Source organism: Rhagoletis zephyria, unplaced genomic scaffold (assembly GCF_001687245.7).
Source record: "Rhagoletis zephyria isolate East Lansing unplaced genomic scaffold, Rhagoletis_zephyria_1.1 Rzeph_scaffold_01568, whole genome shotgun sequence".
In the NCBI taxonomy this organism is placed as follows: Eukaryota; Metazoa; Arthropoda; class Insecta; order Diptera; family Tephritidae; genus Rhagoletis; species Rhagoletis zephyria.
Window position 1 is genome coordinate 86,199 of NW_016158652.1, and position 22,088 is coordinate 108,286.

General features: G+C 36.0%; 1 protein-coding gene across 1 annotated transcript; it reads right to left on the reverse strand.

The window, feature by feature from the left end:
* Positions 1-3,472: 3,472 nt before the first annotated feature.
* LOC108364481 (uncharacterized) lies at positions 3,473-8,213 on the reverse strand. The gene is made up of 2 exons (XM_017618170.1): positions 7,421-8,213; positions 3,473-5,262 (listed from the first exon to the last, which is right to left on the reverse strand). Exons 1-2 carry the CDS (start codon positions 8,150-8,152, stop codon positions 4,252-4,254), a joined length of 1,743 nt encoding a protein of 580 aa, XP_017473659.1. The 5' UTR covers positions 8,153-8,213; the 3' UTR covers positions 3,473-4,251.
* Between the last annotated feature and the right edge of the window lie 13,875 nt (positions 8,214-22,088).

Sequence of the window (22,088 nt, forward strand, 5' to 3'; positions counted from 1 at the left end):
CTCAAAATCCCAAAATTCCTAAATTAATCCCAAGAATGCAGAAATAGTCCCGAAAGTCCCAAAAATCCGAAATTAGTTCCAAAAATTCCGAAATACTCCTGAAAATCCTGAAATGGTTCCGAAGTCTCAAAAATCCAAAAAAGACCCAAAAAAATCGATATACTCCCGAAAGCCCCAAAAATCCCAAAATTAGTCCCAAATATCCGAAATCAGTTCCGAGAATTACGAAACAGTCCCGAAAGTCCCAAAAATCCTGAAATAGTTCCGAAAGTCCAATAGTTCCTAAATTAGTCCCAAAAATCCCGAAATGATCCCGAAAGTCTCAAAAATCCAAAACAAAGTCCCAAAAATCCCGAAATACTCCCGAAAATCCGAAATTATTCCTGAGAATCCCGAAGTAGTGCAAAAGTTCCAAAAATCAGGAAACTGCCCCGAAAGCCCCGAAATTACTCCTGACAATCTCGAAATAGACCCGAAAGTTCCAAAAATCCTAAATAAGTCCCAAAAATTTGAAAATAGTCTCGAAAGTCCCAAAAATACCTAAGTTACTCCCGATAATCCCGAAATAATCCCGAGAGCCTTAAAAATCCCTAAATAGTCCCGAAAGTCCCAACAGTCTCGAAATTATTCCCGAGAATCCCGAAAACCCCATAAATCCGAAATAAGTCCCAAAAATCTGGAAATAGTCCCGAAAGTCCCAAAAACTTGAAATTAGTCCTAAAAATCCAAAAATTGTCCAGGAGTCCCAAAAATCCCGAGAACTCCGAAATATTCCCGAAAGTCCCGCTATAAACTCCGAGAATCTCGAAAGTCCCAAAAATCACGAAACTAGTTCCAAAAATCCCTAAATATTTTTAAAGAATCCCGAAAATCTCAATCAAAGTTTCCGGGAATCCCTAAAGAATTACGAAATAGCTTCGAAAATCCCAAAATAGTCCCGAAAACCCCGAAATAGTCTTGAAAATCCTGATTTAGTTTGACGAATCTCTCAAATGCAGCAACAGTTCCCAAATTGATCGGTTTTATTGACAGTTCATCAAAAAAAAACAAAAATTCACAATGGTGTGGTATGACATAAAGTTAAGATAACAAAGAAAAGAAGAAAAGTGAATAATTCCCAACATTCTCCCCCACTAAGAACGAATGTTCTTAAATCTGGTAGTCGTGGTTGTCGTAAACATCAGGTTCTTGGTCTGGATTTGTAGGTTCCATTATTGGCAGCAAACACACTTTTGTAATAGGACGCTTCAGAATTTTACCGTTGCATAAAAGAGTAACCACTCTTACTAATCCATCTGTTCCAGTATGGACTTGATGTATTCGCGCTAATGGCCAATATCCTGGAGCACTTCGTTCATGCTGGAGCAAAACAACGTCACCAACTGTCAGATTTTGACGAATTTGTGACCATTTTGAGCGGGGCTGGAGAGTACGAATATATTCACCACTCCATCGTTGCCAGAAATGTTGTTTAAGTCGTTCAACTAACTTCCAGCGACTCAGAGCGTCAACCTTGTGAGATAACCGACTCTCTTCAGAAACGCATATTGTTGGTTCGCCGACAAGAAAGTGTGCTGGAGTTAATGTTTGGTTTTCGTCAGGGTGGCTTGGTAAAGGGCACAATGGTCGCGAATTTAGGCAGCTTTCCATTTGAGCTAGAAGTGTGCTAAGCTCCTCAAAGGTAAGAATACGGTCTCGCATTATTCGCCGAAGATGATGCTTAGCCGATTTCACACCGGCTTCCCACAAACCTCCAAAGTGGGGTGAAGCGGGAGGAATAAAGTGCCAAGTAGTTCCTTCATTGGCTAGCGCCGCTGCCAAATATTCAGGCAACTCTAATTTTTGACGTTCGAAGCAAAGTTTAAGTTCTTTGTCAGCGCCAATGAACGTAGTTCCACAATCAGAATACAGGTCAGTGCAGCGTCCTCTTCTAGAAATAAATCTCCGATAAGCCGCAATGAAAGCCCCTGTTGTTAGACTGGACACTGCTTCCAGATGAATAGCTTTCGTGCATATGCAGACAAAAAGACAAATATAAGCTTTAACAGCAGAAGATTTTCGTAGTGCAGAATGCTTTATTAAAATCGGCCCAGCATAGTCAAGTCCGGTGTGTTTGAATGGCCTGGTAGGTTGAAGTCGAACGGCCGGTAAGTTGCCCTTTTTTTTCATGCATTTTGGCAATGTACCTGACACACACAAGGCACTTTCGGAGTACTGATCTGGCCAGGCTTCGGGATGATAAAATCCAAAATCGCCGCAGAACATATGTCATCATCAATTGAACACCACCGTGTAACGTTTGGTGATGAGCATCTGTAAATATAAGTAACGACAGTGGGTTGTGCTTAGTAAGTAAAATTGGATGTTTGGTTTCGAAGGTGGTATTAGCCTTCGAAATTCGGCCTCCGACTCTAAGTAGGTTATTTTCATCAAGAAACGGAGCGAGTTGAAGAATCCTATTGTTGTTGCTCGGAGGGTTTTTCTTTGATAAGCAGTTTATTTCATTTACGAAGTCTACACGTTGAACTGTGATAAGCGCGCGGTTTATTTCGCCTGATTTTAAAAATCCTGTCTCGTGGCCTTTGTTCCCTTCGTTCTTGTGTTTGAGCACAGCTGACTTGAGAGTGTTGTAGAACCGGAGTATGTATGCAGTAATCCGGAGAAGTTTAGAGAGGCTGGAGTATTTTGTAATCAAAGAGTAGTATTCAACATCTTTGGACGTTACAGCAGTGTTGTGTTAACTGATGTCCGACAGTCGTTCCTCGAGATCTGTTTCCAAAACCTTATTGAGTTTAAGCCAGTGCGATTGTGCTGCCATTAACCAGGGCGGTCCACTCCACCACAGAGTGTGCTCACGAAGTTTAGAAGGTGTTAGGCCTCGAGTTAAACAGTCGGCTGGATTTTCGCTTGTAGGAACGTATTTCCATTGAGATGTGCTTGATAACCGTTGAATCTCGGCTACTCTATTGGCGACATATATTGCCCATCGATTAGAATAGCTCCGAATCCAACTTAAAACAGTCGTGCTATCTGTTCAGTAGTAAGAATTTTCAAGGCTCGATTCAAAATAGGTTTTGACTTTTGCCATTAATTCCAACAGTAAGGTAGCTGCACATAGTTCAAGACGTGGAATTGAAAGGACGTTGAGTGGCGCTACCTTCCTTTTCGATTGTATTAATGTTGTAGAGATAGCGCTATCAGTATAAACTTCTACATACACTACAGCACCATAAGCTGCCTGAGAGGCATCGCAAAAACCATGTAAGTCAACTGTGCTTGCTTGATTGTAGCCCAACCATCTAGGTATCTTGATTTGTTCTAGCTCTTTCAAAGTGTCACGATACCGAATCCATTTTGAATGAAGTTTAGGTGGAAGGGGATCTTGCCAACCTAATCCTTCCAACCACAGCTTTTGAAATATAATTTTGGCTACGATAGTGGTAGATGCGAGCCAACCTAATGGGTCAAAGAGTTTGGCCGCATCTGACAGAAGGCTGCTCTTAGTTATCATGGGAGCAAAATTGAAGTCGATTTTGAAGCAAAATTGTACCTCTTTGGTTTCCCAATACAGCCCTAGCGCCTTAACGAAATTCTTAGAAGTTAATTGAAATGAGTCGTGCTTATCGCGGTATTCCATTGGAATGAATTTTAAAAATTCTAGCGAGTTAGAATTCCATTTTCTTAAATTGAAGCCCCCACTTTTACATAGCAGAGTAAGTTATTTGTTTAATTCTGTCGCCTCTTGAATTGAATCGCAACCAGAAAGTATATCATCGACGTAGCTGTCATTTAAGAGAATTTTGCTTGCAATGGGAAAGGAGCTCTGCTCATCATTTGCGAGCTGATGCAACACACGTATGGCTAAATAACGCGCAGAAGTAGTACCATAAGTAACGGTGCACAGCTTATAAATTTTTATCGTTTTAGTAGGGTCTTCTCTCCAAAGAATGCATTGAAAATGTTGGTGCTCATTACTTACGTTGATCTGCCGAAACATTTTCTCCAGATCAGCTGTAAATGCTATTCTGTGACGTCTCCATCGATATAGAATATACGGTAAGTCATTTTGTAGTGCAGGTCCAGCAGCGAGTTGGGCGTTGAGCGAAGTCTGTTCCGGATGATGATTTCCACCGTCAAATACTACTCTTAGTTTTGTAGTGCTGCTGCTTTCTCTTAAGACGCCATGATGACAGAGAAAATATGAATTACCTGGAAGGTCTTTTGGATACTCGCCTATCTCTTTCATATGCCTTAGATTAACGTATTCATCCATGAAACTCTTGTAAGCAGTGCAAACTCCGGTTGTAATTTAAATCGTTTTTCAAGCTGACTTAGTCTTCGAAGTGCGTTGAAGTGCGTGTGACTAAATGACGTTAGTTCTGCATGGAGAAAAAAACGTTTAAAGGGCAAAAGTACGGTATATCGTCCGGCTGCGTCGCGCGAGTGGGTTTCTAAAAAATGTTTCTCAACTGCGGCTTCCTCAGTTGACATCGGTCGGGTTTCTATCAGGTCTTCCTGTTCCCAAAACAAACGTAGCTGGTCATCGAGAGAAAATAAATTGACGGAAAGACTGCAGTCATTAGGACTTGATTTAATCGGACCCGAGATCATCCAACCGAAATTTGTTTCCTGTAATAATAAACCATTGTCGCACTTGGTCATTCCAGAAAGCAAAATGTCGCAGTATAAATCAGCACCAAAAATAAAATCAATTTTATCTGGTGAACTGAAGTTGGGATCGGCGAGAAAGACGCTGGGTAATTTTTTCAGATAACTTGCTTCTATTGCTGCCGGAGTATAAGTTGTAACCTTTGGTAATAAAAGAAAGTGGCATTCAAGGTCAAACAGGTAGTTATAATGTGAACGCAAGTTAAGTTTGACAGCTTTTCTTGCAATAAAAGATTGTGACCCTCCGATGCCCGATACATTTGCATTTATGTTACGTGTCTTCAATCTTAGCAATTGGGCTGCATCTTCAGATATAAAAGAAGTTTGTGCTCCTTGATCGACAAGAGCCTTGAAATAAAATTTCCTACCGGGTGTTTCCACTATTATGCGAACGGTAGCTAGGAGTACCTTTGTGCTCACATGAGTAAATAGAGAGTGCAGTTTAGCTATCGATGCGGATACAGCTCCGATATTACTAAGAGAATTAGGTGAGACGGTAGCTGGATTGTTCTTATTCGTAATTGAGTTTCCAATAAAGAAATCGTTATGAAGAAGAGTATGATGCGACTCTCCGCAAACTTTGCAACGTGATGTGGTTTATATGTAGATATTGTTTAATTAAAAAATCCAGACAATTATTTCATTATTGAGCTTGAAAGCGAATTGTTATGCACTATGTAAAAAAAATGGCTTTGGTTGTAACAAAATAGATAATAATTGAGTTAAAATATAAATACATATGTATATAGATAAATATATTCGATATATACTTCGGGAATAGTTTTAAATATCACTTTGGGGGTTAACGCGTAAATAACTAAATATTAAATTAATATCAAATGGATAGAAAACAACTTAAACATCAATTCAACAATAATACCTGGATATTATAATACCAATGCAGCAGTATTCTTAGTTGCATTTACGAATTTTACATTAAATTTGCATCCTCCAACATTATTTGTTGTTTTTAAATTTTTGTGTTCCACATCAATTTAAAGCGACGATAGAGATTAAATAGTTATGAATTTACACACATGGACCAATGCACATTTATATGTTAAACTTCATTTATATGTACATCTTCTCGTTATTTAATCTATTGACGTACTTTATCTGGTGGAAGTTTGGTAAACTGCAAGTCGTCAATGAAAAGCGATAAAACAAATTTGCGTTTAACTCGTGTTCGGTTTTATGTTTCCAGCGATGGTATAGCTCCGATGTTGTAACAATCAGCTATTCGAATAGCTTTCCGCGGGTGCATTATTTGTTTCGAAATCGATTTCGCTCAGAAGTGCCCAATTTTCGCTGTCGCTGTGCACATGTAAACGTATCTCTTTGATGGCACCGATTTTTACATCAATAACGCTCTCACCATACCCAAACCATCGAAAGCACCAATTATAAGATAATCATCCGTGGTAGAATTATACGCACTCCATACAGATGAGTTTTCGCTCAATGAATCGGCAGGTAACACTTCAACGGTAGTGTTGTAGAACCGATCCGAAGGATGCTCGCTGTTGCCACTGCGAAAGAGATAACGACGTAGTAATGTTGGCTTCTCAAAAATAAACTGCACCAAATCGCCAGGTTGGGGTAGCAACCCCCAAAAATACGTTTCACCGCGATATGCACGCTTGAGCAAATAGTTCTTGTAGGCGACGATATTTGATCTCACTCTTGCTGGTGGATTGTGCACATGCGGATAGAATGCTGGCACTTTGGAGCCGAATTGTTTATCCTTCAACTTTTGAACCTTGCCCTTGAGCGAGGAACTGGTACCGATATGTTGAAAAAGTGACGGGCGATAGTGCAACCAATACTTGGCGCGCTCCAAATTACAATGCTTCTGATCTTTGTCAGAGCGACAGACTTTGGATTTAATAAAATACAGTAACAACCAATCTACGGGCTTATCATTGTAGAACATTTGGAAATATGTAAATTAATATGGTAATTCAGCTGATTTGAACATCTTGCCAATGAAACCCAATTGACAAAAGTCCAGTACGAACCACGACGGCTGATCGGGCTTTGTTAGGGCGCTCTTTGTTATAGCGAATTTCTTCATAGCAGTGATAAAGTGCGATTTGGCCAGTATATCATCTTCTAGCTGGACGTAGAATGTGCCTACTGAAGCAAATATTGAAATCTGATGCCTTTATATGGGCTTATCTTCCTTATTCACATGCGTATGTAAGTATGAATATCCAATATATTTTCTGCATCGGAAATTTAAACTTCTTCAAGTTACGTTGAATTGCATTTTATTCAGTCTGAATTATGGGAAATATATCATTAACAGGTATGAATATCCAATATATTTTCTGCATCGGAAATTTAAACTTCTTCAAGTTACGTTGAATTGCATTTTATTCAGTCTGAATTATGGGAAATATATCATTAACAGGTATGAATATCCAATATATTTTCTGCATCGGAAATTTAAACTTCTTCAAGTTACGTTGAATTGCATTTTATTCAGTCTGAATTATGGGAAATATATCATTAACAGGTATGAATATCCAATATATTTTCTGCATCGGAAATTTAAACTTCTTCAAGTTACGTTGAATTGCATTTTATTCAGTCTGAATTATGGGAAATATATCATTAACAGGTATGAATATCCAATATATTTTCTGCATCGGAAATTTAAACTTCTTCAAGTTACGTTGAATTGCATTTTATTCAGTAACAAACTTCAAATTAAATTATCGCCCGCAGTGTAAAACCAGGCGTAGAATAGTGTTGTACAATTACTGCAGGTGTGACCCTTACCTAAGCAGTTAATGCACAATTTGTTTTGCTTGACAAACTCTTTTCTGTCAGCTGCGGAGAATGCAGAGAATTTAAAACATTTGTATAGAAGGTGATTTCGATGGCAGCAGAGACATTTGGTATCTGATATGTTAGTAGTTGTTGCTGTATGAATGTTTGTGTGAGATTTTCGACGGAATTCCTTGTTTGGTGTTGTAATACTTTTATGCTGCTTCGCTGAAGGAATGTCTCCTTCGACAAATTCCAATGCTTTGTACGTAGAATCTAGGAATTTCAGAAAAGATTTGACTAACGGAATTTCATTACTTCCATTAAGAGATTGCTCCCATTCCTTTCTCGTTTGCTTATCAATTTTTTGAGTTAGCAAAAACATAATGATGGGGTCCCAGTTAGAAGTGTCAACTTCCAATGTTCTTAAAAGAGCAAGGAAATTACGCGTAATATCTAACAATTGTTGTATGCTATGCAGACGTCCGTCCGTGGTTTGTACATTAAATAATTTTCTTAGAATTTGGTCGACGAGTTTGCGATTGTTGTGGTATCGATTCACTAGTGCGGACCAGGCTGGTTCGTAACTAGCATTTGTAGCTGGGTACTCCTCTACCATTTCTTTGGGAGTTCCAGTGCAGGAACCTTTTAGGTAAAAATATTTCTGTACCTGTGTAAGGGTAACGTTGTTGTGTACGAGCGACAGAAACATGTCGCGGAATGGAATCCACTCCAAGTAGTCTCCGGAAAATGTCGGTAAATCGATCTTTGGAAGGCGGGCGGTAGCTGAAATAGTATCGTTACGAGAGTTGTTAACGGCAAATGNGGGAAGGCGGGCGGTAGCTGAAATAGCATCGTTGCGAGAGTTGTTAACTGCAAATGTGCTGGTGTGACTCCCAGGCGTCGTCGGAGGAGCAAGTTCCATTTGCAAGTCGAGCAGTTTGGACTTGAATGTAATGTACAGGTCGTAGCAGTCGTAGAATACCTCATCATTCAGATAGGGAACGTCAACGTCGAGAATTGAATTTGACCTAGCAGTGCTGCAAATGTCGTCATGGCCCTGTTTGAAGTCGCGAAAGAGTAGTTCAACTTCCGTAAGAAGACTTTGTACAAATCCAGCGGATTTCTGGGCAGCTGGTTTTGCCTCAAAGTTGCGTAAGAATCGTTGAAGGTGCGAGTACATTTTTCGTTGTCCTTCAATCAACGCACTAAGACCCTCCATTTTGCTAACGAAAATTTGCAGGTTAGGGGATCCACATGAATACGGTGTAATAAAGAATACTTAGCTGACAGCAAAATGTATAAACGCTGATTTACTGTTCTAAGTAAAATAAAGTAATAAAATAATAGATGAACTTCGTTGAATCGATGCAAGAATTTAGGATGTGGGACTAAGAAATTTCAAAGGTCCCGGGTTTCGGCACCATTTTAATGTTGAATAAACATTAATAGAAAAAATAGAAGAATACGATTTGTTCGCCTTCAATGTCTGATGTCGTTGTGATATATTCAGTGCGACTTCGGTTTTGCTCCCATGAAAACTAAGAGCAGCCTTCTGTCAGATGCGGCCAAACTCTTTGACCCATTAGGTTGGCTCGCACCTACCACTATCGTAGCCAAAATTATATTTCAAAAGCTGTGGTTGGAAGGATTAGGTTGGCAAGATCCCCTTCCACCTAAACTTCATTCAGAATGGATTCGGTATCGTGGCACTTTGAAAGAGCTAGAACAAATCAAGATACCTAGATGGTTGGGCTACAATCAAGCAAGCACAGTTGACTTACATGGCTTTTGCGATAAGATATTCAAATATATTATCATATATGATTAGACAATAGAGTGAGGTATCGTTTGGTATGATGACATCTGTTGTCAACTCAATCCGAATATCAATTGGTCCGGTTTTGATTGTTTCATTTTCATGAGATGCATCTAAGACAATTATTGGTGAATCCTTAAAGGCCTCGAGTGTTAGAATAGGTTGTGCTTCTTGTGAATAAAAATTTGTTTGAAATTTGCAATACATATCGTATAGCAATGAATAACGATTTGGCTAAATTTAAGTTTTCAATCATCATAAGGATATGAACCGGAGTTGAGATGAACTTTTACATCTCTTAAATTACAATGCTGAAATTTGTTATGGTTTGAAATGCTACAAGTATAAAACGTGGTCTTTCATTTTCAGGAGCTAGTTTAACATTCCATAAAATCGATGTACTTTGCGGTAGTATCGGATTATAATACATATCCAAACTTCTAAAGGATATACTAAGAGGTGTTCTTTTTTTAATCGTTTTAAACATCTCTAATTTGTAAGCGTCAGAGAGTTGAATATGCGGCACTTTCCAGGTAATGTTTAGCTCCGGTATTTCCGTCGCAACGGATGATTTTATAAAATTTGTATTATCATTTGCACGTACTAAAATCAATTCATGTTTAGCATTGACTACAATTTTATTAAAATCTTCAGCAAATCCAAGTAATAATTTCAATGGAACGCAAAAGTTGAAATGAGCGCTACTAAGTGACATTGAGTCACCAATTCCTGACCATCCAGCATTTTTTAAGGCATTAAGTTCGTTACTAGTTAAGGATACAAGGTTTTTCATATCTGTTGAAATACCTTATTTACGCGTATGATCTATTTCTACCCCATTAAGTTCATATCGAATTTCTTCAAAAAGATATGCCATACAATTATTTAACAACTTTATATTAGGTGAGACTATATGATCCGAAGCTCTCTGACCAAATCCTTCAATGTATAAAAAGATTTCGCTGGGTAAGAGATATAAATCTTGGGTTTTAATTGAAATACGGATTTCATCATTATTACCAAAGGATTGTTAATATGGTAAATAGCTGTATATTCCTTATTAATTATGCTAGTATCGAATTCCGGTCTCCCTAATACGCTTAGTATATTTCCCATTTCCTTTTTTCACTTTAAGCGAAATCCTAATTGTTGGAGAAATTCTTTGTTATTTGAAGTAAGAGTCTTAGTCTGCGCTTGATAATGTCGTTTTCGCTTATATTGTCTTCGTTTCTTTTCACAAGGACTAATTTCGATTTTCTTATCCACCGTTGATAACGTTAGTGAATTGAATGAAGATAAATTATTGTGAGATGGTTTTTTATTAAAAATAATCATGATTCTTTTTTAAGGGGCGGATTTCAAATGCAACCTTATCGTTATCTTCTCACCTCGGAAATTTATTTAATTATCGTCTTGATCGGTAACTTTTAATACGAGAGTGTGTATTGTAGCAATATTAACTAGTAAATATATTACATTAGCTGGTGCTTCGTTGATTTTATATCCTGGGCTAACGCTAAGAGCAAACTGATGTAAGATATGGGATGAAGTGTTATTTATATATGATCCGCTAACAATATTACAATTAACCGATAATGAATTATGTTTTGTGTTGGCTTCTAATTGTCTTTTGCTAAAACCTAATAATGAACCATTGGCGATAATAATGAAGAGTTTCCGTTTATTGTTAACGTTATTGACATCTTAGGGCCGGTTGTTCAATGTCTGATTTGCAGAAATCGGAGGTAGAAGCTCCGGTTAAATACAACGACTGCTTTATCGATCACATGTTATAAGCATGGTGACGAAAACGTCGATAATGATGTTTAACCTGCAAGTAGTGATAACCAGACATTGAACAACCGGCCCTTAATGTTAAATAACTGAATGAAATGTGTCTTATAGATTATTTCTTTGTCTTTTTAAAATCTTTTCAATCAAGTTTGTGTCGGGGAATTTAGTTTTCAGTAGTTCATATTCATAAAATCCTCCTTTAATTCCATTATCCTGGTAATCTTTTAATATGTATGTAGTAGGATTTGTATTTTGTATGGTTTTAATTGTACAAATCTCTGTTGTCTAATTTGGTGCATATCCTTTTTCAAAAACATGTTTAAGCTTGCTTATTCGAACGTGTTCATTAATTTTAAACTTGGCTTTTCTAAAAACTTTTAAATTATTGTAAACAGTTTGTAGTAATCGTTTTTCATTTGAAGGATTCACTTCATTAGGTGTCATATGAATTGTTCTATGAAATGTATTATTATATTTATCAAATAGCTCTTTATATTTATCAATCCAACGGTATGTACCTTGAAAACTAAACTCTTTCCACATCATTCCCTTTAATGCTCGATTAAAACGTTCAATTATGGATGCCTTTAAAATGCTATATGTGGAATAGTGATTAATTTGATTAAGTTCCATTAGATGCTTAAATTGAGTATTGAAAAACTCTTTACCGTCATCAGTTTGTAAATTCTTTGGAACTCATGAAAATACTTTTAATAGCATTCATTACGTTGTGAGCGGTTTTATTTTTAATTGCTTCAGTAGATTTATCGATAAACGGGATTTATTTGGAGAATTAATTGTAATCTTTTTATCAGTTATTTCACACGTTTTCTATCGTTGTTCAATTGGGTTTTGCTTTGGCGTTTTCTCAAAAATACGTGTGATGTTTTTTACGCTTACGCTCAAAATCAAAATCATCATTAGTGTATTTGTGTTTTAAAGTGGTTTGGACTTTAACACGTTTTTTATCGTTATTCAATTGTTTTTCGCTTTGTCGCTTTCCTGAAATTAAATGCGTTAGTTTTTTACGCTTATCCTCAAGGTTATTATCAACAGCTTTAGTTTTACGTCTTTTGCTTATAGTTTCAAACGTCTTATCGCACCCACACTTACACCGCCAAGTTCTGCTGCAGGGTTATTATCAACAGCATTATTTTTACGTTTTTTGCTTAGTTTCAAACGTTTTATCACACCCACATTTACACCGCCACGTTCTGCTACAAAGTCAGTATCAACAGCATTATTTTTATGTTTTTTGCTTAGTTTCAAACGTTTTATCGCACCCGCATTTGCACCACCACGTTCTGCTGCAAAGTCATTATCAACAGCATTATTTTTATGGTTTTTACTTATTTTCAAACGTTTTATCAAACCTGCATTTGCACCACCACATTCTACTGGTTGCTTTCGCTTTCGATTTGCTCTTTGGCTACTTAGTACATCAGCATTATTTTCATAATTTTCATCTACATTCATACGTTGTACTTTTGGACTATAGTAAGCGTAAGCGATATCATGAAATGCATTTTCGCTTTCTACATCCTCATCTTCATCAACGTCATACCTTTCCTTTTTTATTAATAATTTAGGTTGTTTTTCTTCATACATTATATTCGTTTTATTTTCTTGGTTCATTTTATTCACAATTTCATTCAAAGGTTTTGTTATTGGTTTAAATGTATATTCCAATATACTTAAATGATTTGCAGTATTTAATATCATAGCTTTTAATTTATTTCTTAACACTTGACGTTTCTCTACAATATTTTTTAATAATTTATTATCCATTTTTGTAATTATATATGTATATGTGTGTGATTGTTTATGGATCTGTTACTTCACTGGTCTGTATCTGGTGTATATATGCTATACATGTGGTCTATATCTATCGATTTTTTTTTGTTTATTCTTTCACAAATGTATAAAACTATGGAATCCTTTTCTATAAGGACCCTTGTTGATTTCATCATCTTTACTTATAACAAGAAAACCATATTTATCTTTTCAGCATTCGCTACACAAATTGAGAAATTTCGTAAATGACATATCACCAATAACATGATCATTGTATACATGCTTTATATTCAATTCATCCTGTTTGGACATGATGATCATATTAGCGTATTCACGCATTAAATGTTTAGGAATTTTCGTATATGTTTGACATAACTAAAAACAATCAATGTTTTTATGTCGTCCCATACAAAAATAATCTCTTATGTTATTTTGCTTATCACATATAAGATCATCAAATATTATTATAGAATTTGCCTCCGCTTTGTCTGGCCTTAAAACTTTTTCATTTTCTGTAAACATTTATAGATTTATTCCCTTAACTGGTGCAATCAATTTCTTTAGATAACAATATTTCGGTTGATATAATGATTTTGAGTAAATATAAATTTTTTTAAAAGAAAGTTCATTCGGGCTTTCTATTAAACTGAGTATTACGTTAGTTTTACCACAATTTGATGGCCCTACGATTAAAGCACGTATTGAATTTGTTAAAAGAGAACTGTGTATGTTTAGTTTTATGTTTTTCGCCACTCATATAGACTTTATCAACATTTTTCACTTCAATTGTTATTGGTTGCTTTATCAAACGCATTTTGTTAACTAAAAGCTGTTCACTATATAATCAATAATTTACTACGTTTATGCGTAGGCTAATTCACGAATTCATTTCATGAATTTGGGCCAAAATTGGCTGCATAAGCACCATTTCATGAATTCAATTATACACGAAAGTTAACCATGAATTCGGCATCATTTCATGAAATCGTCAAGTGCAAGTCCGGCAACGCCACGTTTCAGAAACAGCTGTTTACTAGGGTTATGATGTTTTTAGATTAAAAAGCATGAGTAACATAAACAGGACTTACAACACTGGAAAAGTTACATGGAATTGTTCAAATATATAATTAGGGAGTTCACAAGGTGTTGTATACTGTCGTACTGTTGTATGTCATAAACTTTAACCGGCTAAAACTATATTTAAGGAATTCGCAAGTTAACATAAAAGTGTTATTATGAAATTTCAGACCGCTAAAAAATAGTTGGTGGTGATTTCAAGTCCCCTAAACATTTATTTAGCCGTTAAAAACTTTACGACATACGACAATACGACACTTACGACACCTTGTGAACCACCCAAATAAATTCAGCTAGATTAAAATGAAAATATATTAAAACCAATTTAAATATAATATGATTCATTTCCTGGTACCAACAGGTTTTTCAAATTCAAAAGGAGGCCAAAAAGCGACAATCCTACTGTTTAGTTTCTCGCTAGTGCGTTGCCACTTTTTCAAAGCTCTTTATTTCATGAATTCGCGAACTATGCATAAACGGGGCCACTTTTGAATTCATGAAATGAAGAATTCATGAATTCTGTCGCATAAACGTAGGAATTTATAACAAAGTTAGGTATTTGGACTTTAAATTCTATCAAGTGTATACATAAATATATATTAAAGAAAAAATTTTAATCTATAATGTCTATAAAATATATTGAAAAAAATTTTTGAAAACAGTATAAACTGGAGGTGGTTTTGTAATCAACTTAATAAATAAATTACCAATTGAATTACATATACCAGGCTATCAGTTTTGTGGACCAGTAACAAAATTAGCTAAACGTTTAGCAAGGGGAGACAAAGGAATAAATCAATTGGATGCAGCTTGCAGAGAACACTAAATTGCATATTCGCAGTCAAAAGAATGAAACAAAAGACATCAAGCTGATAAAATTTTAGCTGAAAGGGCCTGGCAGCGAGTAACATCTAAAGACAGTGATTTAAAAGAGCCCGCAGCCGCTTGGATTGTACCAAACGCGATGAAGACAAAAGTAAATTTTGGATTAGGAATACCTGAAATCAAAAGTAAATCGAAGAAATTAAAAAAGAAAAAACAAGGAAAGAAGAAGAGAAAGACAAGTGGAAAAAAATATTTAAAGAAGTTATTAACAAAACTAAAAAGCTTTTGAAAAGCGAAAAACCTAAAGATATCGAGAGTGCTGTGAAAATTGCCCAAAGCGCTATACATTTCATTTCATTTCATTTATTTCGGTTCGGGCATTAGTACAATAAGATTAAATCTTTTATAGTACAACAATGATAAAAGTAAAGATAATACTTATTTATTTATATATTGCAAATTAAAATTCTAAAATATATACAAACGCATATGACACATTCAATTAAACAGAAAATAACACGGATACATAAAACTTATAACATATATACAAACATTATGGTATGTTAACAAAGCTCAAAAAATCACTTAATTATATATTATTGCATATATGTAGATCGTTCATCAATTTTTAGCGAAATAATTATAAAGAGTATTTTTGAAGTTGCTTCTGTTGATTTTGCTCCTAATGGTAGCAGGTATAGAGTTCCAAATTCTAATTGCATTGATGAAAGACAGTCTTGTGCAGCTCATAAGTTTGAAGACAGGCACAATTAGATCATAAGAACGCTCAGATTTTGGAAAAATCAGTTTTTCATAAAGGTAATGTGGTTCTTTTGAACTCAGCAGTTTAAAAAGAGAAATACAGTTTCTGGCTTTTAAATAATCAGAAATTTCACATCCTAGTAAACTAGACCTCCAGGCGGATATATGATCAAATTTCCGTATTCCATAGACATAGCACGTAACATTATTAAATAAGGTATCAATTTTATGCGAAGACCTGGAGTCGAGCTTGCTGTATACCAACTCAGAATAGGTAATAATAGGCAAAATTAATTGACGCGCAAGCTTTTGCTTTATAAGAGTTGGAGTAAACGGTGCAGATTGCCTTAATTTCTTAGAGTACAATATACTTTGCCCACGACGGAGTTAATGTGATCGACACAGGTGAGGTTAGAATTAATAACAAAACCCAGATTGGTTATTTTTTCGACTAATACAAGAGAAGTCGTACCGAGACAAACTGGTGGAATGTAGCTAAAACTGACTTTCTTCTTGTAGACAGGTAGAACATACGACTTCACCGGGTTTAGACAGAGGCCGTTTTGAGTGGCCCATCGCGAAACCGAAGACAAGTCCTGATTAAGTTTTGCCGTAGTTCCAATTACATCCTGGAATGGACCAGATAAGTATATCTGGAGATCATCTGCATATGCATGAGCATTTACATATCGTAAAGTCAAAAAAAGCGCTAAATAGCAACGGACCCAAAATGGACCCTTGGGGAACGCCACAGATCACAGACTTTGTCTTTGAGGATACTGAGCCAATCTTCACACGCTGGGTTCTGCCTGATAAATAACTTTTCATGAGGGACAGTGCATTTTTGCCAAAGCCGAAGTAGTAAGTGAGCTTTGAGCAGAGCAATGTATGATCAACGGAGTCAAATGCTTTGGAGAAGTCTAGTAAACACAGTAGGGACAATTCACCTTTGTCATAAGAAATTCGTAAGTCGTCTAAAATTTTAACCATTGCGGTAGCACATCCATGCTCAGCTCTAAAGCCTGACTGGAAAGGGGAAAGCAAATGATTTTCCGACATATGGCAGGAGATTTGTTTAAACATAATCGACTCAAATACTTTTGATAAAGCAGGTAAAACACTTATAGGACGAAAATCACAAGGAGAACACGCACGTTTATTCTTGGCGACAGGGCAAACAGAGGCAACCTTCCAAAGGTTTGGGAAGCATGATGTAGTGATGCAGTGATTGATAATGTGGGTCAGAGGACTTAAAATATAAGGCATAGCTAACTTTACAAATCGAATGGGTATACCATCCTCACCGACTGCATTAGATTTGATTTTCAGTATGCATCTAGCCACATCACATTCTGTTACGGTTGAAAATTCAAACGGTACGCCCAGGTATGAAGCGGAAGTCCACGGAACAAATTGATACAAATCACCATTAGACATAACACTAGAAACAAACACATCATTCAGACTATCAACATTCAACATACATTCAGTTTTTTCATTAGCTTGTATTCGAAGGTTTTTAATATTACGCCATAAGGTGCCCGAGGGAAGAGAGGAATCTAGCTTGGCTGCAAAGAATCTTTGCTTTTCAGCTCTAACAATTGCAGTGGCTTTATTTCTTGCCACGCGAAAAGAGTCCCAGTTAGCTTTTGAGCGATTTTGCTTCCAAAGGCGATAAGCTTTTGTTCGCGCTTTTATAGCTTCCCTGACTTTGGTGTTAAACCAAGGACAAGGTGATGCTTTGCCATAACGCAGCGGAACGAAAGTACTGTAGAGAGACACCAATTTATTGTTTAAAAAATCGAGTTTTTCATTTACAGAGCCAAAATACCAACATTCAGTCCAAACAACATTTTCTAGTTCCAAACACAGTGCATTTAGGTCGATTGAGCGAAAGTCTCTGAAGGTATACACTTTTCCACTGCAAAAATCACTAAAGTGAATGTCAAAAGAGCAAAAAATTAAATCATGGTCAGAAACAAATGAAATTTGGTTAAATTTTATCACAGAGGAACGATCAGAAACGACAAAATAATCAAGAAGACTAGGATTACAATAATTACAGAACCTAGTAGGTACTGAAATATTAACGATGGAGAGACCAAGATTTGAGACATCATCTGAGAAGGAGGAACATATTTTATTACAGACCAGAATATTGATATTAAAATCACCACAGAGTATAACATTATCATAGTCCATAAGCATCGTAGACAGTTTCTCAAACAAAGGACCTGTACAAGAGGATCTATTAGGATTATACACACAAGAGACAAGAACTTTTTTTAGGCGATCGGACAACTCAACAAATAAAAACTAAATTTCCTCAGTACTTGATTCCAAAAAAGCTTCATGTTTATGTGGTTCTTGCAGTAAATTGCAACACCGCCACCTCTTTTGCCAATTCGATCATTTCGCATAAGCTTGTAATTACTTATGCTAAAGTGAACATCACTAACACCCTTAGGGAACCAAGTTTCTGACACGCATATAACATCAACAGCGGAGTGCTAAAACACATATCTGACATAATCCATTTTTACACTATTTAAGCTACGGGCATTAAAACGGACAATGTTAAGCCCACGCTGTTGTCTACATAACACATTTAACATAACAAGACTGTTATCATCAACGCTATTGATCTTACCATCACCAACCACCATACAGCAAGTAAACAAAAGCAACTTCAAAATAAGAAGAAACACATGCAGTGTAGGAGAGAAGAACGAAGAGATGAACCACCTTTACAACATTAAACATATTAAAACACATGCTTAAGCNGAAACACATGCAATGTAGGAGAGAAGAACGAAGAGATGAACCACCTTTACAACATTAAACATATTAAAACACATGCTTAAGCTAAGAGTAAAGAAACAAGATATAAAATAAATTAAAATAAACGTAGACCGTTAGCATAAATTATGCAGATCAGTGCGCGTATCAATTTTCTGCGCAGGTAAATTTTTGTCAACTTTGACATATACTGCGCCGCGCAGCGTAAATACTGGTGCCAGCTTCCCCTCTCTCCTTAATGATATAGCCTCCTGCAATGTCTTCCTGGTATCGGCAGCCAGGCTCTCGAATAGCGAAAATTTTGCCTCAAGGCCAACAGCAGTAAGAGAAATTATATACTTAGTTCGCTTTCTGTAGTCACTAAAAGCACGAAGAGTTCAGTGGCGATCAAGCGGGGAAAAAAATTTTATCACAACTGCGCTGTTAGGGTTGTTGCTGGACGGCTTAGTGCGGAAAATATCCCGTACTTGGGGAACAAGAAAATCGATGGATAGACATATAAGATTAAATACGCTCTTCAAATTTTCTCCCACAGTATATGGAATGCCAAATGCTATAGCATCAGCAGCGATATCGGAAGCGAATTTTTTGTTTTCCGCCTTTTCAATTTCAGCTTTTAGTCGCTGCACTTCAGTTTCAAAACTCTGTTGTTTAGCTTTCAAAGCTGCAATCCGCTCAGCAGATTCTATTATTTTTGAAGAGAGCACAGCAACTTCAGTATCAATCTTCTTACTCAGTGCCCTCTCAACCTCCGTTACCTTAAATAAAATACTATCGAAGAGAGACTCTAGCTTGTCGGACTGCCGTTGTACTATTTCTTCAAGCTCACGAATTGCTCTTAATATTGATGGAAGAGCAGCACTCCCGTCTAGTTTTACAGTTTTGGATGTAGGAGAACTTTTGCTTAAGCGTCTTTTAGCGCCAGCAGATGGAGTGGATGGCATACCTTCAAGTTTAAGTTTACACCAACAATAGAGCAGAAAGAATAATAATTAATTAAGCGTAGGCACAAAATCTTAGTTCAGATGAGCTTTTGTTCAGCAACAGGTAATCCGTCAGCACGCTAGCGACCGAAAAACACCAAATTATTTATTTAATAATACGAAATTCCACGAATGTTTAAAGCGAAACTGGAGCTCAAACAAACCACGTCTGCATTCTTTAACTCTTACAAGGAAAAAATCAAAAATGTCTATACCAAGAATTATTCCACTACCTAAACTCGGTGGATTTCTTCCATTAATTCCCATTATAACAGCATTAGCTGCTCTTGAAACTACCGGATCAAATATTTATAAAACAATAAGAGATATTAAACAAGGAAAAGAAGACCTGGAAGAGTCTAAACGACACAACAGATATATGGAATCAATTGTTATGGGTAAAGGTTTATTCCTTGAACCATACAAAAAAGGATTGGGCTCTTTTACGGTCCTCAAGCATCAAAATCAAAAAACTTTTAAGTCATCTACCCAATCGACCATTAAAAGACATTGAGCCCTATTCTGCATTTCGATTACGTTCCCGCATTCCGCTCCGCTGGAATCGAACTTAGGTATTCTGCGTTACGATCGAAACGAAAGAAGAAGAGGAAGAGAGAAAACATCTTTCGAAATCAGCTGTATGCCTAGGACTGTGTGAAATCGAAACAAAACAAAGAAATATTTGCCACCAAACTATAGTAGCATATGAAGTTAAAGTTTGTAAATATTTTAAAATAACTAAGTATATCTAGCATCACTGTAATTAAAAATAAATTTTCGTTTGCTCTTAATTTAGTGGAAACATAATTATAAGAATGAAATCCTTATCCGCGGCGTTATTGCTTGAAGAGGAGAACGAGTCCCAGATTGCTGATGCGGAAGTTGAAAGGCGATTTATGGACATGTTTGATCTTTTTCAGATGAGTGAAGAGTCATAAGAAATTTATCTTGAACTGTATTACTCATCGCTCAAATCCAGTGAAATTATAAACGTTGTTTGAGCACTCCACAACATTTGCATTTACTACAGAGTGGAAGATTTGAACGCAAATGAATCCCGTTTTAAAAGCCGTCAGGAGGAGGGGAAGAACAAAGCTTGTCTTTCCATAGCAAATCGAGAAAACATACACACCTCTTTTTAAAAAGTTAGTAAAAACGAGTGCAATGATAAAAACATCTTTTTTATGAAACTTCACATTTTATGTATGTATGTATGTATGTACAAATGTACATCTATAAATTTTATACAAAAAGAATAAATTGTATTCAGTGCATTTCACAGTCTTATTTATAGATAATGAAAACAAAAACGCCTGGGCTTCCTCTTTGAAAACCTCGCGCAATATCCCTTTTGGTTGCCATTATTTGAACCAATTTTTCGTATTGCCCGTATTACCGCTCGCGAAAACACAGAAATCGAGAAAATTCATTTATGATGACTTACAATAATGCACAGTATATTTCTCTTAATTTTTTTATAAAATTTTAATATTTAAACCCACGAAAATAACAATCGAAACGTTTTTCGTCAACAAATTTGCAACTTAGAAAAGCGTAACTACGATCGAAATGTAGAATAGGTAAAATCGTAAATTTCGAAGATTGATCGAAACGAAACGGAACGCAGAATACCAAAGTTGCAAACGGAGAAAATTTCGATTCGAGTCGAAATGCAGAATAGGGCTGATTGATTTAACCAAATATGGTAAAAAGTTGAAATATTTCAGAGGAGTTTTCATGCGTAATTCTTTACCTAAAAAACCATTAGATCAAGAATGTGGTATCTTTAATTTGGATGACGCAAACGGTATTGGAACTCATTGGGTAGCGTACTATAAGAAACATAATTATAAGGAATATTTTGATAGTTTCGGAAATTTACAACCACCACTTGAAATTGTTAATTACCTAAAAACACCTATAGAATATAATTATGTACGAAAACAAAAATTTAATACTTTCAATTGTGGACACTTATGCTTAAAATTTTTGTATCAAAAATACTCTTTAAAATATATAAACTGGGTTGTTCAATTTTATTAAATGTTTTTGTTTATTTTGTAATGACCCCATGCATACACCATTTCAAAACCATTTTCTTTTACAAATCTCTTATCATCTAAATTACTTAATACTAACTTTTCCATATGGTGTATAAATTTCATGAAATTTTGATCGAAAAACATACATTTTATCTTCATATTTTTTCTTAATTATTAAACATAATCTAAAATCGTTAACAGAAAGCTTTTTTACACATGAATGCTTAAAACCTTTCACTTTTTTAATTTTCTTATATTCTTGATCAATTTTAATGGAGTACATTTTTGCTCTTAAACCAACAAATTCTTTTATAATTTTACCGTTTACTTCATCCTTCATCATACCCAAAACCTGTTTATTTAACAATGGTAAATTAAAAATATTTGGGGTTGAATATTTTGAAGTATCAAAGTATAAGCTAATATCAGCACGAATATCTTCATAAAAATCATTTATTTTAATGTCATAAATAAAGGAGTCTGTATCCATATCTTTCTTTCTTTTTTTTGGCGCTGTAAAGCACGCCAGTCGTTTCTCCTCTGTGCCAACTGACGCCAATTGGAAACGCCAAGTCCCTCTCCACCTGATCTTTCCATCGCAGTGGGGGCCTCCCTCTTCCTCTGCTACCACCAGCGGGTTCCGAGTTGAATACTTTCAGAGCTGGAACGTCGGTTTCCATTCGAACGACATGGCCAAGCCAGCGGAGCCGCTGTAATTTAATTCGCTGCACTATGTCCATGTCGTTGTAAAGC

Excerpts from the sequence above, each read along its gene's own strand:
- LOC108364481 (XM_017618170.1), bottom strand. The coding sequence starts at position 8,152 with ATGTTTCTGTCGCTCGTACACAACAACGTTACCCTTACACAGGTACAG. Across the intron at positions 5,263-7,420 it reads CCTGCAGTAATTGTACAACA|ACATCACGTTGCAAAGTTTG; the intron begins CTATTCTACGCC and ends TACATATAAACC.